Source organism: Nicotiana sylvestris, chromosome 9 (genome assembly GCF_000393655.2).
Source record: "Nicotiana sylvestris chromosome 9, ASM39365v2, whole genome shotgun sequence".
NCBI lineage: Eukaryota > Viridiplantae > Streptophyta > Magnoliopsida > Solanales > Solanaceae > Nicotiana > Nicotiana sylvestris.
The window spans coordinates 171,532,280-171,558,657 of NC_091065.1; the positions used below are offsets into that span (position 1 = coordinate 171,532,280).

The window sequence follows — 26,378 nt, forward strand, 5'->3', positions numbered from 1 at the left end:
TAGAACCACATTTCCACTTCTGAAATAATCTACCAGATCAGAACCTCACATCTATACTCCGAACACACTGCAACCGAATCCGTTTGTATTCATTTTAGATCCCGACCATCTAATTTAATCCAACACAGCTACTCTGGTGACATGACACAATCATTCTATCTAAAGACACAACTCGTGTAATCCGCACACCAATAAGCAAAAATCCGAATGTACTCAATTCATAAAAATGACTCAAATGAAAGATTTGTACCGCATGCTCACCTGTACCATCACAACACAATGTTGAGAACCCATCACACGTTGTAGAACAATAACGCAGAAATCTATCCTGTAGGATCATACCTCCACCTAGCTTCACTCCAATACGCGACCTCATCCAAACAATAGTCCACGTAAAACACCTCAAGTCATTATGCTCAAATCAACAACCACGCACAATTTGATGTCTATATCCAAAACAATTCATCATAACCACGGCAAAGTAATTGATACAGCATTACACATACCCTAAAGGACACAACCGATAGACCATCCACAGAGCAATACCCAATACTCTTCCTGCTCGAATTCCACTAAGAGACTCTAATAAAATCGCACCGCATGTGCCTATAACCAACAAATTCCAAAGCCTCGCAACCTGTAAAGGTAACTTATAGATCTCCCTAGCTCATTAATAAGCTCAACAACAATCGAATCAATACATCCCTCAACAATACAACTTAGAGTCAACCAAGCCGACTCAAGTTAGAACAAACATCTACCTTGGCGTACCAATTAACCCCTTATCAAGGAGTCCCTAAAGTTGCTCCTTCAACACCTTTAACTTTGTCGGTGCCATACGCTATGGTGCCCGACACAAAATCAACAACCCTGTCCGGCGACATGCCTAGCAGCAGGAAACACATCCAAAAAAATCCCTCGTCACCGGAACTGAATCAATGGTAGGAGTCTCTACACTTACATCTATCACGAAGGCCAAATAAGAAAGACAACCCCTTCCAGCCATCCGCTGGGTCTTCAAAAATGAAACTACCCTACTGAAAACATAATTCGTTAAACCTTTCCACCCAATCCGTGGCATTCCCGGCATAGCCAACGTCACCGCCTTAGTGCAACAGCCCAGAATAACACAACACTAAAACAACTAGTCTATACCCAATATCACATCCAAACTCTAACATACCAAGCAATAAAGGATCCACTCGGGTCTCCAAACCCCCAATAGTCACCACACCAGGCCGATACGTGCGACCCACAACCACAACATAACCTGTCTATGATAATTCCCGGTCTCTAAGTCCATAAAGCACACGAATCACCATATTTGAACCCAAGTCCACCCTATGAATATACAACACACCTCTAATACCCAATAATCCCACGAGAGGTACCCCTATAATTCTTCGATGCCACCAAGCAAACTCGAATATCAGCATTCAATCCAACAAGAGAGTGCCGCAATACTAATGAAGTATCCTCAACTCAAACACATCGCCCTTTCTAAAATGTATACCCTCATCAAGCCACACCAATCAGTAATCTCATTTATCTAGTGATCCGAACTGTCCATGCTACCTAAGAATTTGTGACCTTCCTTTCAAACTGAATTGTGACCTTACACATACAAGTATCAATCCTACACAACATATCGCATATACCATACCATCCTAGGATAAGCATGAGAACTTCATACCCATTTCTGAGCCACAAGCAACTACGTACTCAACTAGCCAAGAACTTTCCATTGATCCCATCTAGAATAAAATCGCTATACATCTCATGCTCCTCACGCTAGTAGAAAATATACAACTCTAACCGTGGTAGAAACCATCAAGAACTCTCTGAATTCCATTTGCACAAAACTAAACTGTCTGGACTGAATCCTTCTAACTCAACCAAGCTACGCAGGCAACTAAAACCCCAAAAAATTGTCGTGAAGCACCTGTAGAAATTCATCGCCTCGTAAGCACCCAAAGAATTAATCATATCCTTACCATGACGTCCTAGCCTACTACCAAGCCAACCCATCTACCCAAGTTCCTTCTATTTTTCTTTTGACTTGATACTTCTTCTCGCTATAAAACCATAATCCTCAACCCAGACTTGCCACACGAGGCCCAAGCATAAAGCCACACTCTCCTACGATTCATAAGCCACTAACTACTTTCTCAAATATACCCAAAAGTACCACATGCGAAATGCTTTCCCTGAAGAGACTTCCAGCGAATCTAAAGTCATTACCTTCACCTTTCTGATACTGATGTATAGAATTCATAATGATATAGAAATACCATAAGTATTGACACCCTTCAATGCAAACATTAGTTTCTAGCCAAATATACAACCTGAAAATCTCCAAATATTACGTCTAAAATCTTGAACCCATTAGAACCATATTTGAGAGTCATCCACTCTACTCAAACCTCAATTAGACTGATTAAATGAACTGAACAACATGTGCCTCAATAGCACTCCGACACTGTAGAAGATAACTTCACCTTAATGGAACAAAGCAACTTCCTGTTCTATGCACCGAACATCCTTTATCAATAACAACTCAAGTCATTTCGTGATTCTCATACACCCATACAACATAACATAGCCTTTATTAAAATTCCCTATACTCAAACCATTCTCAATCTCAACCCTTGCAAGTCACAACCGATTCACTAGTATCCGTCAAACTGAAACCAATACAACAAATAACCATGCCATCAACTAATCAATAGCGAACTCCCCCACTTGGCTAAAAGCCATAGGTCAAAACACACAACAACTCCTAATACATATACTTTATCACTGAAAAAATACCATAGTGAGATTAAACTCAATCCTTCATAAGCTCGTACAAGACAGACCATCTAGTACCTCAAATCTCCTGCAAATCTTGCATTCGTCCTCGTAGCAGTCAAGCCCATTCTCTTATGAAACACAAATTCAAATTGCAACACATACATTTCACTAGTAAAAGATATTTTCCAACAAACCACATAAGGATCACACAACTTCAGAACACTCCGGGGGAGATAACCGACCTGCTTTGCCTCAAATTGACATCCCTTTATACCCTTCCACCGTTATAAACATTACGCAGTCACTTAATCTTCCTAAGTCTGAACTCATATCACAACGTGAAATCTACTTCACTTCCCAACTAGGAAACATGAAAAGATCCTTCAACACGCCCACGACTCGTGCTATACATCAAATCACGATGGAAACCAAGCACCAAATAGTTCTTCTATCCTTAAGCAGACCCTTTTCGTCGCTTCCAAATCGTATGAATACATTTCGAAGTCATATCATACTCATCACATAGTCATCCAGCCATCACCTCTACTAACAGGGACACTACCAAACATATAAGTTCAAAAACACATACTCATCCAATCAGTACCTTGGTGCTCAAGCTACAGGCAAAGACCCGCCCTCAAGTCCTCCAGACTGGCCCAACATCAATGCACATAAATCACATCTCACCCCTCGATCAGGGTATCACAAGCCGTCAATGCATAGCTGATACTGATGGCTCATGCGCGCACACAAATGTGTAGAAGGAATTTCAAGAGTTATATTTCAAGATGAATCAATGACGCACGATAAGAATTCAAGAATGTGAGATTTCTTAAAGGTTTTGCAGCCTCATGAGGATAAGTACAAATGTCTCTGTACCGATCCGCGAGACTATACTAAACCTGCTCATGACTCATGAGACCTATGTAACCTAGGCTCTGATACCAACTTGTCACGACCCTAAAATCGGCCCGGTCGTGATAGCGCCTATCGTGAAACTAGGCCAGCCGACACAATTCCTGAATTAACCAATTATCAATAAAAGTCATTTTTAAGTCTTTACTTAATCAAATATTTCGTAATGAAAGTGTAAATGAACAGTACAAAACAAATACACAAGCTCGACATCGGGGTGTCAACAAGTCACGAGCATCTACTCAGGTCTGAATACAACGAAGAGTCTTAAATGTACTAAATACAGTCTAAGGAAGACAAGAGGGAGAAAAGCAGTGCTGCAAACATCGGGCAGCTACCTTGCTAACTTCGATGACTCTGCCACTGAGCAATCAACACCCACTACTAGGTCCATAAACACCTAAATCTGCACACATAGTGCATGGAGTAATGTGAGTATGCCAACTCAGTAAGTCATAAAAGTAAATGAAATATGAGCAGTAAGAAAACATGTAAGTCATGTCATAACACTACAACAACTGCAGATAATTTTTAAAGCAGTACATAAATCATTTACTTCGTAAATCAAACTTAGTTTCAGTAAAAATCTTTTAAAACAACTTTCAATTGTTTCAAATGAGCGATAAAATAGTGAGTATAAATGATAAAAAATGTATACAGCCCCTTGGGCATAATATCAACAGAACCAGCCCATCGGGCTACCTCACAATCACTCGTATTCAGCCCCTCAGGCATAACATGAATCAACAACCGCCACTCGGGCAAACATGGATAAACAATAGCCCCTCGAGAAACAATAAAAATTAACCACAGCCCCTCGCGCTAAATCACATCACTCACACTCTGTACCCGCGCTCACTAGGGGTTACAGACTTTAGGAGGGGCATCTTACGGCCCAAGTGCAATAACAAGCCATCTTGTGGCATAATCAAATAGGCTCTCGGCCTCATACCAAGCCACCTCGTGGCGTAACAACTCAGGCCCTCGACCACATAATCATGAATCAGCATAATACTGCTGCGCCGCGCAACCCAATCCCACAGTATCCTCACAACCGAGGACCTCGGTCTCACTCAGTATGAAATCTATCTAGCCACTTGGGCAACAATAAAACATGATACTCAGGCCAAAATATCATTTAAAATATCAAAACGGAGTAAATATGGCTGAGTTATGAAAATAGTAGAATACAGCATGACCGAGTACAAATATGAAGTCAAAATAGTGAGGAATAGTAGTAAAAATCCCCTAAGAGTCCAAAACAGTTGGCATGAAGCCCAAATATGTCATTCAGCCCAAAATATGATAATAGTTTCCAAAACACAATGATATCAAACAGTGTTCAATCAAATACGCGACTTAACTGTCATACGGGATAGACTAAGTCACAATATCCAACGGTGCACGACCCCACGCTCGTCATGTAGCATGTTCGTTACCTCAAAGTAGCACAACTATGTGAAATTTGGGGTTTTATACACTCAGGACAGACATTTACCATCATTACTTACCTCAATCCGGTCCAAACTCTAGCCTACGATGCCCTTGCCTCTCGACTCAGTCTCGAAATGCTCCAAATCTAACCAAATACAGACTTATACCATCAAATATGCTAAGGGAACAATGATCACTCGAAAATAACCAATTTACATCAAAAATCCCGAAATTGGCCAAACCCGACCCCTGGACCCACATCTCGGAATCCGATAAAAATCACATCAATAGAATCCTTATCCTCTCACGAGTTCGTAAATATCAAATATACCAAAATCCAACCACAAATGACCCCTTAAATCCCTAATTGAAGGTATCCAATTTCAAGCCCTAGTTCTTAAATTTTTAACCACAAATTTCCATATATTTCAAGCCTAATCAGTGAAATAATATCATAAAAACGAGTTTAGGGTCCAAAAACCTTGCCTCTACGAAATCCCCTCAAATTCCCCCTTTAAATTGCTATCCAAAGCTTTCTCCCGAATGAAATATGGTGAAAAACCACTCAAAATTGCGAAGGACCAAATATATATGTTCTGCCCCAACTAAACCGCATCTGCGGTCCAGATATCACATCTGCGGTTTTCACTTAAAACCAGACGTCCGCACCTGCGCCTCATCTTCCGCACCTACGGTCTCACAGGTGCGACCAAATCATCCGCACCTACACTTCAGCCCTTCAGATCAACTTCTGCATTTGTGCCTAGCCATCTGCTTCTGCGGCGCATCTAGGGTGCCCAAGCCGCAGGTGCGGTTATGATAGTTGTTCAGCAGCTTCAGCTGCAAATCTCAAACTCCAAATATCACGTCAGTAATCCGAAATTACTCCGAGGCCCTCGAGACCTCCACCAAACATGCCAACATATCCCATAACATCATTCAAACTTGTTCCAACCTTCGGAATGTTCAAGACAACATCAAAACACCAAATTTACATCGGATTCAAGCCTAAGAATTCCAAAAGCTTCCAAATTCCTCTTTCGATCAACAAGTCTATCAAACCTCGTCCGAATGACCTGAAATTTTTCACACACATCGCAAATGACACAACATACCTACTCCAACTTTCGGAATTCCATTCTGATCCCTATATCAAAATTTCACCTATCAACCAGAAAACGCCAAAAATTCAATTTCGCCAATTCAAGCCTAAATCTACTTCGGACCTCCAAAATACATTCCGATCATGCTCCTACGTCCCAAATCACCTAACAGCTCTAACCAAATCATAAAAATTCAATTCCAAGATCATACACTAACAAGTCAAAACTTAGTCAAACCTTTCAAAATATTTTGCTCCAAACTGAGAACTGTTCTTCCAAATTCATTCTGATTACCTTGAAAACCAAAAACTGACTATTTACATAAGTCATAATATATTACACGGGTCTAGTCATGCCTGAGAACTGGTGAGAAAGTGCAAAAGCTCAAAACGACCGGTCAGGTCGTTACATCCTTCCCCGCTTAAACATACGTTCGTCCTCGAGCGTGCCCAGAGTTATTCCGAAAACCATCAATCGCTGAGTAACCTTACCATGCACATATCCGGGGTTGATCCCACGCCACCCGATCTCATATAGGCCCGACAACACAATATAACTAAAATTTCACAATCCAACCTAGCGCATAAACCTTAGAAACACATTTCCACTTCTGAAATCATATACAAGATCAGAGCCTCACATCTTTACTCTGAATAAGTCCGAAAAAGCTGTAACAAACCATACCCACAACCTCAGATGCAATTACACGATATACCACATAACTCAAACTCTCTTAAAGATGACTTTGATCATAGCAGTAGCTCAGAATAACTGAATATCTATAATAAACCTCTTATCAGATAAAGCTTCATTCCAACACTTCTGTATACTGCCAATGATAAATGAATCATATAGAAAGACAAAACAATTCCTCAGATCAGCCATTCATGAAGCCACTTCTCTTTTGGCAAGGACCATAGCAAATTTCTAAACCGAACATCGATATTATCCTTCCAACACGCTGCAACCGAATCAATTTGTATTCATTTTAGATCCCGACGATCTCATCTAATCCAATATAGCTACTCTAGTAACATGACACATCCATACCATCTAAAGCCACAACTCGTGCAATCCGCACAATAATAAGTAAAAATTCGAACGTACTCAATTCATGAAAATGACACAAATAAAAGAGTTTTACTGCAAGCTCACCAGTACCATCACAAAAAAATACTGAGAACCTATCACACATCGTAGAACCAGAGCACACGAATCTATCCCGCTGGATCATACCTCCACCTAGCTTTGCTCCAATGCACGACCTTATCCAAACACTGGTCCACGTGAAACACCTTAAGTCATTATGCTCAAATCGACAACCACACACAATTTGATGTCTAGAACCAAAGCAAATCATCATAACCACGGCGAAGCAATTGACATAACATTACACAAACCCGAAAGGACACAACCGATACGCTATCCATCAAGCAATAACCAATACTCTTCCCGCTCGAATTCCACTGAGAGACCCCAATAAAATCGTATTGCATTTGCCTATAACCAACAAATCTTAATGCCTCACAACCCATAAAAGTAACTCATAGATATCCCCAGGTTATTAATAAACTCAACAACAATCGAATCAATACATCCCTCAACAATACAACTCGGAGTCAACCAAGCCAACTCAAGTTAGAACACACATCCACCTTAGCCTACCAATAAACCCCTTAACAAGGAGTCTCTGAAGCTGCTCCTTCAAATCCTTTAACGCTGCCGGTGCCATACGCTACGGTGCCCGGCACCAAATCAATACTAAAATCAACAACCCTGTCCGGAAAAATGCCTGGCAGAAGGAAACACATTCGGAAAAATCCCTCATCATCGGAATTGAATCAATGGTAGGAGTCTCTGCACTAACATCCATCACGAAGGCCAAATAAGAAAGACAACCCCTTCCATCCATCTGTCGGGTCCTCAAAAATAAAACTACCCTACTGAAAACATAATCCCTCAAACCTCTCCACCCAATCCATGGAATTCCTGGTATAGCCAACGTCGCGCCCTACCGCAATATCCTAGAATAACACAACACAGAAACAATCAGTCTATACCCAATATCACATCAAAACTCTAACAAACCAAGCAACAAAGGATCCACTCAGGTCTCCAAACCCCCAATAGTCACCACAACAGGTCGATACGCGCGACCCACAACCACAACATAACATGTCTATGAGAATTCTCGGTCTCCAAGTCCATAAAGGTCACGAATCGACACATCTAATCCCAACACCACCCTCTGAATATACAACACACCTCTAATACCCAATTATCACACGAGAGGTACCCTTATAATTCTTCGATGCCACCAAGCAAACTTGAATATCAGCAGTCGATCCAACAAGAGAGTGCCGCAATACTAATGAAGTATCCTCAACTCAAACACATTGTCCTTTCTAAAAGGTATACGCTCATCAAGCCACACCAATGTTACATCTCGCATTTTTTGTACATTAAAAATTTGTCTTTAGTTAATTGACATAGACTCAGGGATGAGATTATCTCGAGGTTAGCATATTTATGCTATTTATATCAATCAATAAGTAAGTTCCATAAAGTTTGAAGGGTACACGAATTAAAGAAAATGAGTTTCATTGAAGGTTGTTGATTTGGGATAAAATATGGGTCGAGCGGTAATACCCGATATTTATGGACTAGTACCATACAAGGTACTATATGACCACGGTAGTATAATGTATAAAGTATATTAAAAATAAGTAAATTTTAAGTAATTTGAGAATTTTTTTGATTCTGTAGGTAATTGATTAATTACGGGTAACAGGATATTACCTAATTATCTAATAAGTAATAAAGATTAAAAACACCCCAACCCACCCCATGTGGAAGCAAGCCACTAGCAATGATGTGACTCATGGTCACATTAGAATAGGTGGCATCTTGACAATTCAATTGCAAGACACCTAATACCTTAAGACTTTTAAAACCAAATCATTTTACAATTCTTGCAAAGACTTTTAATAAGCCACTAACAGAGGAGGACATCGTTAGTAACTCATAAAGGTTCTCTCAATTTCATTATCAAAGAATGTTGAAATCAGATCCTACAAGTTTCAACGGTTCCAACAAGATTTAGCAACGTAAAATTTTGCGGTTCTAAGGGAGTACGGTGTATTCTTTTTCCAAGGATATCATAAAGATTTTTCCCTACTCCAAGTATGTTAAGGCTAAGCTTTTCCTTCATTTTAGCATGATCGCGTCATTACGCAAGTTTGATAACGAGCCATAAAGAAAATTTCATATCCCGAAATTTAGGTATATTTTGCTAGTCTCGCAAGTTACGTATAATTTCCTAGTTTTGTAAGTTATAATATTCTCCTTATCGGGACTTCATATTCAATTGAGTATTTCCTTTTTCCAATCAAGATATCAGAGAATTTATATATATAGTATTGAAGTATTTTCATTACCATCGAGCTATAATCGATGGGCATGCCCTTATTGGGCAACCTCTGAGCAGATGATAAGTTATACACCGAGCCTACTGTGGTCGAGCGCCTATGAGAAAGCCCGGTTGGCCTTGATACAGAGCCTAGTATTGCCGAGCGCCTATGAGTGAGCCTACTATGGCAGCGCAGTTTTATATATATATATATATATATATATATATATATATATATATATATATATAACGAGCTTTATGGGGTCGGACAACTGTTTTACTTATTATATTGAGAGAATTTAGTCAGTATTAGTAGTTAAGCATATGTTTAAGTTATTAGTTCAATTTCAGCTTTCAATATATTACCTTACATACTCGGTACATTATTTCATATTGACGGTACTTTCTAGGGGCACTGCATTTCATGCGTGCAGGTTCGGACATACAAACGGGTAGACCTCCTCAGTAGGTGTATGCCCAAGTTCAGCCTTCAGTAAGCTCCCCGTCTTTTGGAGTTGCCGGGTCTAGCAGTTTGGTGTACATCTTGTGTATATATGTAGATAGGTTAAGGGTAGGTCAGGGCCCTATTCCGATCATAGTACATCTATCAATAGAGGCTTGTAGATATATCCTGTCAGTTAGTGTTGTATGTTGGGCTTGTAGGCCCTGTACATATATTTTGTTGGCTTGTCAGTTGTAGTAATTATGACGGCCATGCCGGTCCAGCTTTATGTTGACATTTACTCAGTGTTAGTGTCTATTCAGTTGTATATTTTGCATTGCACATTATCTTGCAATGTGCTCCATGGCCAAAGTATGACATTACATGTTCAGCGTCTCTTAGTCACAAGTGGTATGCGAGGATAGGTGAGGCACTAGGTGCCGGTTTCGCTCCCCAGGCTCGGGGCATGACAAAAGTGGTATCAATGCAGTTCTGTCCTAGAGAGTCTACAAGTCGTGTCTAGTAGGGTCTTGTTTATAGATGTGTGGTGCACCATATTATAAGCAGGGGACTATAGGGCATTTAGGAGTTGGTTACCCTTCTTTCAAATCTAAACCGTGTTGTAGCACTGAGTTATATGAATTTTGAGTTAAACTTATGTGTTGACATTTGCATGCACAGATGACGGTAACAAGGAAAACTACGACTAGCCAGAGGAGAGAAACATCAGTAGGTGAGGGGACTAGAAGGTACCCCCAGCAGATGGGGCCCAATCAGAGTGGTAGGGAGAGATCTCTACCCAGCGATTACCGGCTCCTCCACCATATGAGGAGATTCCTAGGGAGACCGCACATCTAGTTCCCCCTCTACTTCCAATAGATCGTGACTTGAGGAGTACTGTAGTGCATTTGTTGGCACAGCTGGTAGCTACCCATCAACAGGCTAGGGCATCCGCTAGTGCAGGACCTTCTGAGGGATCTGGAAGTTCAAGGGTCCGAGAGTTTATTGTTTTGAATCCCCCAGAGTTCATGGGGACAGATCAGAGGGAGGACCTATAGATTATCTTCATAGGATCTTTCGGGTTATGCATGCCACAGAGAAAGAGGCAGTTGAGTTAGCAGCTTTTCGACTCCGAGATATTGCCATCTTTTAGTATGAGGGATGGGAAAGGTCCAGGGGACGTGATTCACCTCTTGCTATTTGGGAGAATTTTTCAGATGCCTTCCTTGACCAGTACTTACCACGAGAGATCTGACAGGCCAGACTCAATCAGTTTCTAGGCCTCAAGCAGGGCAATATGAGTGTTCGAGAATATAGTCTCCGTTTTGACTCATTGGCCAGATATGCACCATCCATAGTTGCTACTATGTGGGATAGAATCCACAGGTTTATAGCAGGGTTGGCCCCAGAGTTGACCGAGGGGTGTGCCACTGCTGCATTGTAGGATAGTATGGATTCTCGCAGATTTAGGCATTTACCCAGAATATAGAAAGGGGTAGGCATCAACAACAGGGTGTAGAGAGGACTGAGTAAGGGCAGCGCAAGAGGGTAAGATTTGCCAGGTCTTAAGAGTAGTCTCAGGGTAGTTACAGGCCCCAGTACTTTGAATGGCCACCTAGACCTCTGCCACCTCAGTTATAGGGTTACAGGTATGACCGCTATACTTAGTTAGGACCAGGCGAAAGCTCTCAAGCATTCGGTTTGCAGTGACAGCAAGGTTCGTGGAAAACATGGTCAATCTCTCCACGGTGTGCCAACTGCGGTAGAGGACATGTGGGCCAATGTTGAGCTGATTCTGATGCTTGTTATACATGTGGACGTCCAAGGCATATGATGCGAGATTGCCCAGATAGAGATTCTAGGGGTATGGCACAACAAGCGAATTCAGCAACATGATCAGCTATGTCTATGCATCCTTCAGGGCGTGAGTCTCAGTCTTCGGCTGGTAAAGGTCGAGGCAGAGGTAGAGGGTCCAGTTCAGGTGGTAGCCAAAATCGTATTTATACGCTTGCAGGTTGAAAGGACCAAGAGTCCTCACCAAAGGTTGTGACAGGTATGTTAACTATTTGCTCTCACGATGTTTATGCCTTGATAGACCCGGCATCTACTTTATCATGTATTACCCCATTTGTCGCACGGAAATTTGGTATAGTCCCTGAAAAACTAAGTGATCCTTTTGCGGTATCTACATCGGTCAGAGAATCGATTATTGCTAGACGAGTTTACTGAGGTTGTACGATATCAGATTGTGGTCATCGGACCTCAGCCGACCTAGATGAGCTAGAGATGTTGGATTTTGATGCTATCATGGGCATGGACTGGTTGGAAACTTGTTATGCCATAGTTGATTGTCGAGCAAAGACAAACATATTTCATTTTCCGAGTGAGTCAGTCCTTGAATGGGTAGGTAATATAGCGCCACCGAGAGGTAGGTTTATTTCCTATCTGAAGGCGAGGAAAATGATCGCAAAAGGGTGCATTTATCATATTGTGTGAGTTAAAGATGTGAATGCTGAGATACCTACATTTCAATCTATTCTAGCAGTCAATGAGTACGCGGATGTATTTCCAGATGAACTTGCAGTTATTCCTCCAGAGCGAGAGATTGATTTTTGGCATCGATTTGCTTCTAGGAACACAACCAATATCCATCCCTTCGTATAGAATGGCACCTGCTGAATTAAAGGAGTTGATGGAGAAGTGAAAAGATTTACTGGAAAAGGTTTCATCAGACGCAGTACCTCACCTTGAGGTGCATCGTTATTGTTTGTACGGAGCAAAGATGGCTCAATAAGGATGTGTATCGATTATAGGCAACTAAACAAGGTAATTATTAAGAATAAGTATCCCCTTCCAAGGATAGACGACTTGTTTGATCAGTTGTAGGGAGCTAGATGCTTTTCAAAGATAGATTTGAGGTCGGGGTACCACCAGGTCAGAGTTCGGGAGAAAGATATCCCAAGACAGCCTTTAGGACCCGATATGGCCACTTTGAGTTCCTTGTTATGTCCTTCGGGTTGACAAATGCACCTGCCATATTTATGGACTTGATGAATAGCCTATTCCGACCATATTTGGATCTGTTCATGATAGTCTTTATTGATGATATTATGGTTTATTCACGTTCAGAGGATGAGCATGTGGATTACCTACGAGTAGTACTCCAAACCCTCCGTGATAATAAATTGTATGCTAAGTTTTCTAAGTGTGAGTTCTGGTTAAAGTCTGTAGCATTCTTGGGGCATATTGTATCTGACGTAGGTATAAAGGAAGACACTCGGAAGATTGAGGCTGTGAAAACTGGCCTAGACCTACCCCTCTAACATATATTCATAGCTTTCTAAGCTTAGCAGGATATTACCGGAGGTTCGTAGAGGCTTTTTCTTCTCTTTCAGCACCATTAACAAAGATGACATAGAAAGCGACTAAGTTTCAGTGGACAAAGGCATGTGAGTAGAGTTTCCAAGAGCTTAAGAACAGGTTGACCTTAGAGCCAATTCTAGCACTTCCAAAAGGTCTAGATGGTTATGCCATGTATTTTGATACCTCAGGTGTCGGGTTAGGATGTGTCCTAATGCAATATGGGAAAGTAATTGCGTATGTTTCATGATAGTTAAAGAAGCATGAGCGGAATTATCTAACCCACGACCTCGAATTAGCTACGGTTGTCCATGCATTTAAGATATGGCGGAATTATTTATATGGTGTTCATATTGATGTGTTCACAGATCATAAAATCCTGCAATATATCTTCAAGCAAAAAGAGTTGAATTTGCGACAGCGGTGATGGCTTGAGTTATTGAATGATTATGATGTTAACATTCTCTACCATTCAAGGAAAGATAATGTTGTAGGAGATGCCTTAAGTCGTCAATCTATGGGTAGCTTAGCACATGTGCCAAGAAAAGACAATTAACAAGAGAGGTTCATCAATTGGCTTGTTTGGGGATTCGGTTAGTAGACTCTGGCAATGGAGGCATTTTACTCCAAAACACTGCAAAATCATCTCTCATAGCTAAAGTAAAGGAGAGGCAGTACGAGGATCCAGAGTTAGTCAAGTTGAGAGAGCGGGTTCCACAATTGAAGAAGCCATTGTTAGAACTCAAAAGAGATGGGGTTCTCAGATATAGGGGCCGTTTGTGTGTTCTAGATATAGCAGGGCTACGTGACAGGATTATGTCAGAGGCATATTATTCATGGTATTCCATTCATCCTGGGTCGACAAAGATGTATCATGACATTAAGGATGTGTATTGGTAGAACAATATGAAGAAGAACATTGATGAGTATGTCGCTTCATACCCTAGTTGCCAGCAGGTGAAAATAGAGCACCAGAAGCCCGGAGGGCTAATGCAGACTATAGAGATCCCGACATGGAAATGGGAGGTGATAAACATAGACTTTATCACAAGTTTACCTCGTTCCCATCGTAAGTTTGATTCAATGTGGATGATAGTCGACAAGCTCACGAAATCAGCTCATTTTCTTCTAGTCAGATATACATATGCAGCAGAAAATTATGCAAAATTATATAATAAAGAGATAGTACGACTACACGGAGTACCAATATCTATTATATCTGATCATGGGGCCCAGTTTACAACACATTTTTGGAGGTCATTTCAAAAAGGTCTAGGAACTCAGGTGCATCTCAGCACTGCTTTTCATCCACAAATAGATGGACAAGCCGAGTGCCCGATTCAGGCGCTTGAGGATATGTTGCGAGCATGTGGGCTAGATTTTAAAAGAAGTTGGGATGAACATCTACCTCTTATTGAGTTTGCATATAATAACAGTTATCACTCTAGTATCTAGATGGCTCCGTATGAGGCTTTGTATGGGCGCAGGTGCAGATCTCCCATATGGTGGTTTGATGTTGGAGAATCTGGATTACATAGACCAGACCTAGTTCAGCAGGCCATAGAAAAAGTAAAGCTTATCCGGGAGTGACTGTTGACAGTTCAGAGTCGTCAGAAGTCATATTCTGACGTGCGGCAACGAGATTTAGAATTCGGGGTTAATGACTAGGTATTCTTAAAGGTGTCACCTATGAAAGGTGTGATGTGGTTTGGAAATAAAGGCAAGCTTAGCCCACAGTATATTGGGCCTTATAGGATCATTCGGAGAGTGGGCCAAGTGCTTATGAGTTAGAATTGCACTCAGAATTGGAGTCTGTTCATCCGATTTTTCACGTATCTATGTTACGAAAATGCATTGGCGATCCTACTAAAGTGGTGCCCACAGATGATGTACAGATTGCAGAGGACTTGTCATACGAGGAAATTCTGGTTTCCATCCTAGACCGACAAATCCGCAAGCTACGAAACAAGGAGATAGCATTCGTGAAGGTTTTATGGAGAAGTAGGAAGGTGGAAGAGATGACATGGGAAGAAGAGGAAGAAATGAAGTCTAAATACCCCCACCTAGTTCAAACTGAAGATATGATTCGAGGGTATAAACTCTCAGGCCAGTAGGTCATTAGGTAAGTTCTCATTTTTAACTCTCAAAATTTATAATGGACAGTTATGTGGAGCCAAGTGTTGCTATTTATAGACAGTGGACATGTGTGGCATGTATAGTAACTTTTCTGGCTGCGTACAGGTTAGTTTTAGTCTAATGTACGAAAGAGGCTCCGTCAAAAAATTTCCCAATGTATTAGAATACACATTCGAGGGCAAATGTTTCTAAGGGGGGAAGGATGTTACATCTCGCATTTTTCGTACGTTATAATTTCGTCTTCAGTTAATTGATATAGACTCGGGGATGAGATTATCTCGAGGTTAGCATATTTATGCTATTTATATCAATCAATAAGTAAGTGCCATGAAGGTTGAAGGGTACACGAATTAAAGAAAATGAGTTTCGTTGAAGGTTGTTGATTTGGGATAAAATATGGGTCGAGCGATAATATCCGATATTTATGGAATAGTACCATACAAGGTACTATATGACCACGGTAGTATAATATATAAAGTATATTAAAAATAAGTAAATTTTAAGTAATTTGAGATTTTTTTTAATTATGCAGGTAATTGATTAATTACGGGTAACGGGATGTTACCTAATTACCTAATAAGTAATAAAGATTAAAAACACCCCAACCCACCTCACGTGGAAGTAAGACACTAGCAATGATGTGACTCATGGTCACATTAGAATAGGTGGCATCTTAACAATTCAATTGCAAGACACCTAATACCTTAAGACTTTTAAAACCAAATCATTTTACAATTCTTGCAAAGACTTTTAATAAGTCACTAACAGAGGAGGACATCGTTAGTAACTCATAAAAGTTCTCTCAATTTCATTCTCAAAGAACGTTGAAATCAGATCCGACAAGTTTCAAACGGTTCCAACAAGATTTAGCAACGTAAAATTTTGCGGTTCTGAGGGAGTACGGAGTATTCCTTTTCCAAGGATATTATACGGATTTTTCCCTACTCCAAATATGTTAAGGCTACGCTTTTCCTTCATTTTAGCATGATCGCGTCATTACACAAGTTTGATAACGATCCATAAAGAAAAATTCATATCCCAGAATTTAGATATATTTTGCTAGTCTCGCAAGCTAAGTATATTTTCCTAGTTAGGTAAGTTACAATATTCTCCTTATCGGGACTTCATATTCAATTGAGTATTTCCTTCTTCCAGACAAGAGAGCAGATAATTTATATATACAGTATTAAAGTATTTTCATTACCATCGAGCTATAATCGATGGGCAGGCCCCTATTGGGCAACCTCTAATCAAATGGTAAGTTATACACCGAGCCTACTGTGGCCGAGCGCCTATGAGCGAGCCCAGTTTCCCAAGATACAGAGTCTAGTATGGCCAAGCGCTTATGAGTGAGCCTACTATGGAAGAGCAGTTATATATATATATATATATATATATATATATATATATATATATATATATATATATATATATATACCGAGCCTTATAGGTCCAGACAACTATTTTACTTATTAAATTGAGAGAATTGAGTCAGTATCAGCTGTTAAGCATATATTTAAGTTATTAGTTTAGTTTCAGCTTTCAATATATTGCCTTACATACTCGGTATATTATTTCGTACTGATGTCCCTTTCTGGGGGCGCTGTATTTCATGCGTGCATGTTCGGACATACAGACGGGTAGACCTCCTTATTAGGTATATGCCCGAGTTCAGCTTTATCAGTAAGCTCCCCGTCTTTCAGAGTTGTCGGGTCTAGCAGTTTGTTGTACATCTTGTGCATACATGTAGATAGGTTAAGGGTAGGTCGAGGCGCTGTTCCGATCACAGTACATCTATCAGTAGAGGCTTGTAGATATATCCTGTCAGTTAGTGATATATGTTGGAATTGTAGTCCATGTACGTATATTTTGTTGGCTTGTCAGTTGTAGTAATTATGACGGCCTTGCCGGCCAAGCTTTATGTTGACATTTAGTCAGCGTTAGTCTCTATTCAGTTTTATATTTTGCATCGCACATTATCCTGCGATGTGGCCCATGGCCAAAGTATGACATTACATGTTCAGAGTCTTTAAGTCGCAAGTAGTATGCGATGATAGGTCAGGCATTGGGTGCCGTTCTCGCCCCCAGGCTCGGGGCGTGATAACCACTCAGCGATCTCATTTGTCTAGTCATCTGAACTGTCCATGCATTAATTAAAATTCCCTATACACAAACCATTCTCAATCTCAACCCTTGCAAGCCACATATGATTCACTAGCATCCCTCAAACTGAAACCAATACAACAAATAACCATGTCATCAACTAATCAAAAGCCGTCAATGAACAGTTGATACCGAGCGCTCATGCGCGCACACGAATGCATGGAAGAAATTTCAAGAGTTACATTTCAAGCTGAATTAATGACGCACGATAAGAATTCAAGAATGTGGGATTTCCTAAAGGTTCTGCAGCCTCCCAAGGATAAGTACAGACGTCTCCACTACTGATCCGCGAGACTCTACTAAACCTGCTCATGACTCGTGAGACCTATTTAGCCTAGGCTCTAATACCAACTTGTCACGACCCTAAAACCGTCCCGGTCATGATGACGCCTATCGTGAAACTAGGCCAGCCGACACAACCCCCGAATTAACCATTTATCAATAAAAGTCATTTTTTAGTATTTACTTAATCAAATATTTCATAATGAAAGTCTAAATGAACACTGCGGAATAAATACATAAGCCCGATATCGGGGTGTCACAAGTCACGAGCATCAACTCAGGTCTAAATACAATGAAGAGTCTAAAAATGTACTAAATACAGTCTAAGGAAGACAACAGGGAGAAAAGCAGTGCTGCGAATGTCGGGCAGCTACCTTGCTAACTCCGATGACTCTGCCACTAAGAAATCAACACCCGCTACCTGGTCAAGAAACACCTAAATCTACACACAATATGCAGGGAGTAATGTGAGTACGCCAATTCAGTAAGTAATAAAAGTAAATAAAAGTTTAGCAGTAAGAAAATACGTAAGCCACGTCATAACACTACAACAAATGTAGATAATTTTCAAACAATACACAAATCATTTACTTCATAAATCAAGCTCAGTTTTAGTAAAAATCTTTTAAAACAACTTTCAATAGTTTCAAACGAGCGATAAAACAATGATTATAAATGATAGAAAATGTATATAGACCCTTGGGCATAATATCAATAGAACTAGCCCCTCGGGCTACCTCACAATCACTCGTAATCACTCCCTCGGGCATAACAATAATCATGAAACGCCCCTTGGGCAAACATGGATCAACAATATCCCTTCTAGCAATAATAAAAATCAACCACAGCCCCTCGGGCTACATCACATCACTCAAACTGGGTACCCGTGCTCACTGGGGTATGCAGACTCCGGGAGGGCCCCCTCACGGCCCAAGCGCAATAACAAGCCATCTCGTGGCATAATCAAACAGGCTCTCGGCCTCATATCAAGCCACCTCATGGCGTAACAACTCAGGCCCTCGGCCACAAAATCACGAATCAGTATAATACTGTTGCGGCGCGCAGCCCGATCCCACAGTATCCTCACAACATAGGCCCTCGGCCTCACTCAGTCAGAAATCTCTCCAGCCACTTAGGCAACAGTAAAACATGATGCTCATCCCAAATATCATTTAAAATATCAAAATGGAGTAATTGTGGCTGAGTTATGAAAACAATAGAATGCAGCATAACTTAGTACAAATATGAAGTCAAAACAGTGAGGAATAGTAGTAAAAATCCCCTAAGTGTCCAAAACAATTGGCACGAAACCCAAATACGACATTCATCCAAAAACATGGTAATAGTTTCCAAACACAATGATATCAAATAGTTTTCAATCAAATACGCGACTTAACAATCATACGGGACGGACTAAGTCAAAATCCCCAACGGTGCACGACCCCACGCTCGTCATCTAGCATGTGCGTCACCTCAAAATAGCACAACGATGTGAAATTCGGGGTTTCATACCCTCAGGACACACATTTACAATCATTACTTACCTTAATCCGATCCAAACTATAGCCTGTGATGCCCTTGCCTCTTGACTCAGTCTCCAAATGCTCCAAATCTAACCAAATACAGATTTATACAATCAAAATATTCTAAGGGAACAAAGCCCACTTGAAAATAATTAATTTACATCAAAAATGCCGAAATTGGCCAAACCCAACCCCCGTGCCCACGTCTCGGAATGTGATAAAAATCATATCAATAAAATCCTTATCCTCTCACGAGTTCGTACATATCAAATATACCAAAATCCAACCACAAATGACCCCTCAAATACCTAATCGAAGGTCTCCAATTTCAAGCCCTAGTTCATCAATTTTTAACCATAAATTTCAAGCATAATCAGTGAAATAATACCATAGAAACGAGTTTAGGGTCCAAAAACCTTACCTCTACGAAATCCCCTCGAATTCCCCCTTCAAATCGAAATCCAAAGCTTTCTCCCGAACTCACCCTGAGGCCCCTTGGGACCTCAACCAAACATGCCAACATATAACATCATTCAAACTTATTCCAACCTTCGTAACACTCAAGACAATATCAAAATACTAAATTTACATCGGATTCAAGCCTAAGAAATCCAAAAACTTCCAAATTCTGCTTTCGATCAACAAGTTTATCAAACCTCGTCCGAATGACTTGAAAATTTGCACACACGTCACAAATGACACAACAGACCTACTTCAACTTCCGGAATTCCATTCCGACTCCTATATCAAAATTTAACCTATCAATTGGAAAACGCCAAAATTCTAATTTCGCCAATTCAAGCCTAAATCTACTCCGGACCTCCAAAATACATTCAGATCACGTTCCTAATTGCCAGATCACCTAACGGAGTAAACCAAATCATAAAAATTCAATTCCAAGATCATACACAATCAAGTCAAAACTTGCTGAAACCTTTTAAAAATTTTCGCTTCAAACTGACAACTGTTCTTCTAAATTCATTCCGATTATCTTAAAAACCAAAACCGAGGATTTACATAAGTCATAATACATCACACGGGGCTAGTCATGCCTAATAACTTGTGAGCAAAGTGAAAAAGCTCAAAACAACCGATCGGATCATTACACGGTATTAGCGTCACAATCAAGAATGGCATGACATGGAAACAACCAATCCATACCTAAGATCACATCAAAATTGACCATACTAAGCCATAAAAGATCAACTCTGGTCTCCAATCCCCCAATAATCACTACACATGACCAATATACACGGTACACAATGTTAGTATCGCTTACCGATGTAGACACATGAACAATTAAAACTAAGGAGCCACGTGGCATATCCAGACAACGAGCTAAATATGATGAGATATATGAATATGTGTAACCAGGGTCAAGTAATATAGAAGCTTCCATGTGGCATATTGAGACAATACCAGTGATCACTGTGTCTGAAGCAACAACATCTGGATTGGCAGGAATAGCATATAATTGAGTCTGACCACCACCTGATCGGCCTCTCCCTCTATGGCGACCTCTAGCTGCCTATGCCCACCCCGTGCTAGCTAGGTGGGTGGTGACATAACTAGTGTGGGAGTCGCAGCCTGACTCCTCTGTTGGGCTGGAACTCCCGAAAGGCTGGAACAATGTCTCTTTATATGACTCAAATATCCACACTCAAACCAATCACTCTCTAAAAATGTCGGTAAGTACTGAGGCGGACCTTGAGAACCAGAATAGCTACCAAAAGAACCTGGTACAGATGAACCTGAACTGATGGTGCACGAGATGAACTCTGAGCTGGAAGTGCACTAAGAGATGACTAAATCGGTCGAGCACTATATGAACCATAGCTAGCTGATGTGCCATGATGAGCTGAATGATCCATCTGAGTGGGCCTATAAGGAAGACCCCTACTGTGATAGGGTTGCCCCTGAAGGAACACCGCTGGAATTATCCGGACCACAAGACCTTTTGGCCTCCCTCTCCTCACGCTCCAGAGTATGGACCATTTCTAGTCGTCGAGCACTGTCAACCACCTCATCGAACTTAGCACCTGCTATATTCCCCAACGTCATAGCAAAACGAAATTGCTGGTTGAGGCCATTAATGAACTTCCTAATATTTTCCCTCTCAGTAGGAACCAATCAAATTGCATGACGAGCCAAGTCTGAAAACCACAACTCATAGTGGGTCACAAACATATCCTCCTAACTGAGCTGTTCGAACTGCCTGCGCAACTCCTCTCTACGGGTCTGTGGCATAAAATTCTCCAAAAAGAGAATGGAGAACTCATGCCATAAAAGTGGTGCTGCACCAACTGGTCCACTTCTCTCATAAGCCCCCACCATCTGAAGGTTGCCCCAGTCAGCTGAAAAGTTGTAAATAAGACTCCACTGGTCTCTAGAATGCCCGTTGTACGAAGAATCCACTAGCATCTGTCCAAGATATCCTGAGTATCCTCTGACGCAGCTCTACTAAATGATGGAGGATGGAGTCTCCCAAATCTCTCTAGTCTGTTCTGCTCCTCGTCATTCATAATAGGACCCACCTAGGTCTCAGAAGCTACAACTGGCTAGACTAGTAGTACCCCCAATTTTGGAGTCCCGGCACTACTTGCTCTAGTTTACGGGCGATGGGGGTATGAGTACCTCCCCCGGCCTGAGAAGTGGAAGGTGCGGCCTGAGCAAAAATTGCCTAAGGAAGGCCAGTGTAAACAGTTAATATTTGGGCCAAAGTCTCTTGAAGGCCTGGAATCACAATAGGCATAGCTGGAGCCTGAGCTGGTCCCACCGACTCAACTATATCTAGAACCTGCTCCTGAGCTGGAGTAGCTGGTGGGTCAACAGGTGCTGCTCTAACCGCTGTACTAGCTGCACCTCAGCCTCTACTGCGGCCCCGGCCTCTACCATGGCCCCGACCTCTCGTGGCCCTAACTGGTGGTACTGGTGGCTGGCTATCCGATCCGGTAGTACGTATCCTCACCATCTGTGAAAGAATAGAATAAGAAGATTTTGCTTTCTAGAATCAACCCATTCGCACGACCAGAATACAAGAAAGCAAAATTTTTTCCTAAGGATTCGGCAGCCTCTCGAAGATAAGTACAAACGTCTCCATACCGATCCACAAGACTCTACTAAACTTGCTCATGACTCATGAGATCTATGTAACTTGGGCTCTAATACAACTTGTCACGACCCAAAATTTGCATGTCGTGATGATGCCTATCTCAATACTAGGCAAGTCGATAACCTTAATAAATCACAATAATATTTTAAGTTTGAAAACATAAATATTAGATTTAATAGAAAATCTCACAAATACTGATACAAATATACTCCCAAAACCCGACGTTACTAAGTGCATGAGCATCTAAATGATAACATAGACTAGTGCAACCACTGTATGGAAATGTAGAATAGTATAAATAACTGAAAGGAAAGAGAGTCAACACCTGTGGATGCCAAAGCAGCTACCTCGATAGTCTCCAACAGATAAATCCCTAAAATCTAGCAGCTGCCATATCCAAAAGTACCTAGATCTGCACGCGAAGTGCAGAGTGTAGTATGAGTACAATCAACCCCATGTACTCAATAAGTAACAAGACTAACCTTTGGGCTGAAAGTAGTGACGAGCTCAACAGGTACAGTCTAGTATAGAAATAATAGTACAGTATTGTAGACATGCTTTCAAATTCAACAAATAAGCCCAATATAAGTAAAATAGATCAATTCTGCATGATATGAGGAATATAACATCTCTATATCTACATGCACAGAATACATGTTGTATGTGATGTACAACAATGGAAACCTCGTGTACTCATACTCTCAGGATACTCAATCACTCAGTACTGTATATGGCCAATCCATCCCAGGGAAGATCCATCCCCAAATATATATCACTGACAGTCAGTCACTTAGTACTGTATAAGGCTAATCCAGCCCAGGAAAGATCCATCCCTCAATATAGATAATTAGGCAAGATCCATGCCAGGGAAAAATACATCCCATAATATAAATGCTTCGGGAATGATCCATGCATAGGGAAGATCTATCCCTCAATACAAATGCTTCGGGCATGATCCATTGTCATGCCCCGAACAGAGGGAGCGCGACCAGCGCTCAACCGAGTGAACCCGGTCAAGCAAGCATGTTAGATTTACTTCTACCCAAACTCATCCATGAATAAAGAGGAGATGTACTCTGTTAATCATACACTGAAAATATTCCATTATTAACTCCTAATTCATTTCCATTAGCAGTTTCATTCATAATTTCCAAAATACTACAAGTTTATAGATATAATGAAAACATGTTTGCCAAATACCAACATTTCTAATTCAATTCCCAATATCAAATACTATCCACAACCTGTCTACAGAGCTCTAAGTACAACAGAAGAGTAATATGGAAATGTTGGCAACGAGGACCCGGCTATACCTTAAACACAAAGTATAACATCAAGTGATATCAGGCCCAGAATAGAGTAGGGCTCACCAAAACTTGCTGAATAGAGAGTAACGGCTAACGAAGACCAAAGTTGCTCGATGATGAACCACCTGCATCCATTGAAGATGCAGCACCTCCGACAAAAGGGACATTAGTACATATGGAATAGTACTAGTATGTAATGCGAAATGTCCTCTTTAAAAATAGAATACCCATATAAGAAAGGGAAAATCATAGAAACAGCAAATTAGAATCAACAATATCAAAATGCCCAATTGAAATATAACCATTTTTCAAAATTCAAAATATAATATATTTTTTGGTTGGGAGATCATTAGCACCGATATACTATTGTATTTTTAGCACGGAGTCCGATCATGCCCGATTGGCTAGGCCATCTTACCACGAATAATGTGGTTTGACATGTAATGTAAAAGAAAGGTGTTACCAATAGTAGTACCACCATGTGCGCAACATGGCGTCTCATCTCCACCCGATAAGCTAGGCCGCCTTATCACATATGCGTATGGGTTGACTTTTCCAATTCATGGCTAGTATCAGTCACATCCAAATTAAGGGGAATAATCACAATCACATCAATATTTTAATGACATCCCAATTAACGGGAATAATCACAATCCACCCTTAACCGACACGTGTAGTTCCGAGTATGGGCCTTATGACCCACCCTTCCTCAGTTTGCTAGTGATACTCCCAAAAATATTTTTTTGTTTTTGCCCACAAAGGTAATATAGATACAAATGTATTCACCTCATCATCTTTCATATTGTATAAATCTCCATTAGTATTTTCAGCCAATAACAACAACAATATTTCATTGACTCTTTTGGCCATTCACAAGATTGTTTATTCATGGGACGATGGTCGGATTTCATATTCCACACTTTCATATCTTTCCTTCCATGAATCATCATCATAAATATCATCATATATAATATTATGGAAATCACAACTTTAAGTTCGTTAGAAATGAAGGTTTTAAACACAAAAAATTTCTTTCCAAGAAATGGAGTAAGACGATTGGCAATCGATGCACAAATTAAAATCATAAACAAGTAATGCACCATTTATTCTTGAGTTACTTTCCCCCAAAAGAAGGCAATACACAATTTCCACTCACGAATATATATATGAACGCAAAACACCTTGAAAATACTTACAAAGTATAGCATTAGTTAAAACAGCCATATATGGGCATGAATTGAGTAAATAAGCTTTTAGGCAATTTTATTTTTGAAGTCATTTTAAAACAATTGAATTAGGGCTTATTTCTTAACCTTTCTCACATCATCTATTTTCAGTTGCATCACTAGCCACAAGTGTTGATACCCTATTTTGCCCACATATTTTTTATACATATATACTTCCAAAATAGCATATTTGCATCATCATTTAGTCTACAAACCTATACAAGCATTTTTTATAATTTTCCATAATTTTTTTAGAGCTTCAAATTAATTTTTCTTATATTTAAAATTATATAAATATCTAGTAATTATCCTTTAAATTACTTTGTGATGACTTAACTACCGCAAAATTATTATTTACATCCGTAATACATGTTTCAAATATTTTTATCCAATTTTTCTAATTGCATTAGCATTGTTAAGCTATTTAACTAATTTTGCAATAATGGCATGTATTCTTCAAGTAATTGCGTTTATTATATTATTTATATCAAAGTATCATTTTTATATTTTTTATAATATCGAGTTATTATTTTAAAATAGTTTTACAACATAAATACTATTTTTACCATTTTTAGAAGTTTTAATAATTTATTTTAATTATTTCCAAGGGTTTCAAGGGCTGACCCAAAATAAGCCAAAATTTCGGACCAAATTAATGGTCCAAACACTCAAATCACTAGCCCAATTCCCAGATCCCAAACCAAATAACCCATAAACCCAACCCCAATTAAGTATAACCCGACCCATGCCCCTTTCAAGATCAACGACCCTCATCCTTTCTTACCTTTTTTTTAAATTCAAATGACCCCCCTAACCTAGTCATTTTATTATATCCGCCGCCCCTAAATTCCTCTTCTTCTCCATCTCTCTGAGACCTAACCCTAATCCTCCCCCCCCCCCGCCCTCACTCACCTATTGTCGTTCATGGTGGTTCTTCACCACCCCAGGCCTCTAATGACCTCTTCAATGTTGGGTACTTCCATCTCTAAGGTCCTTGAGAAGATTCTCAAGGGGCCAGGGCTAGTCTGCTTACGCCTTTGGATCTTTCTTGCCTGTTTCAGGCCGTTGTGGTTCGATTTTGAGTAAGAATTTCTTATTTTGTCTTAAATCTGTGGGTTCCTAAGTGTATGTTCTCATCTATGATTTACTTCTGAAAACCTTAAATTTTGTCTT

General features: G+C 40.3%; 1 protein-coding gene across 1 annotated transcript in view; it reads right to left on the minus strand.

The window, feature by feature from the left end:
• Window positions 1-7,007: 7,007 nt before the first annotated feature.
• Window positions 7,008-26,378, minus strand: part of LOC138878596 (uncharacterized) — a 40,837-nt gene continuing 21,466 nt past the window's right edge. The window contains exons 6-7 of the mRNA XM_070158288.1: window positions 8,211-8,269; window positions 7,008-7,074 (exon numbers count right to left, since the gene is read on the minus strand). Coding sequence (XP_070014389.1) covers window positions 7,008-7,074; window positions 8,211-8,269 — 126 coding nt within the window. The remainder of the gene's footprint in view (window positions 7,075-8,210; window positions 8,270-26,378) is intronic.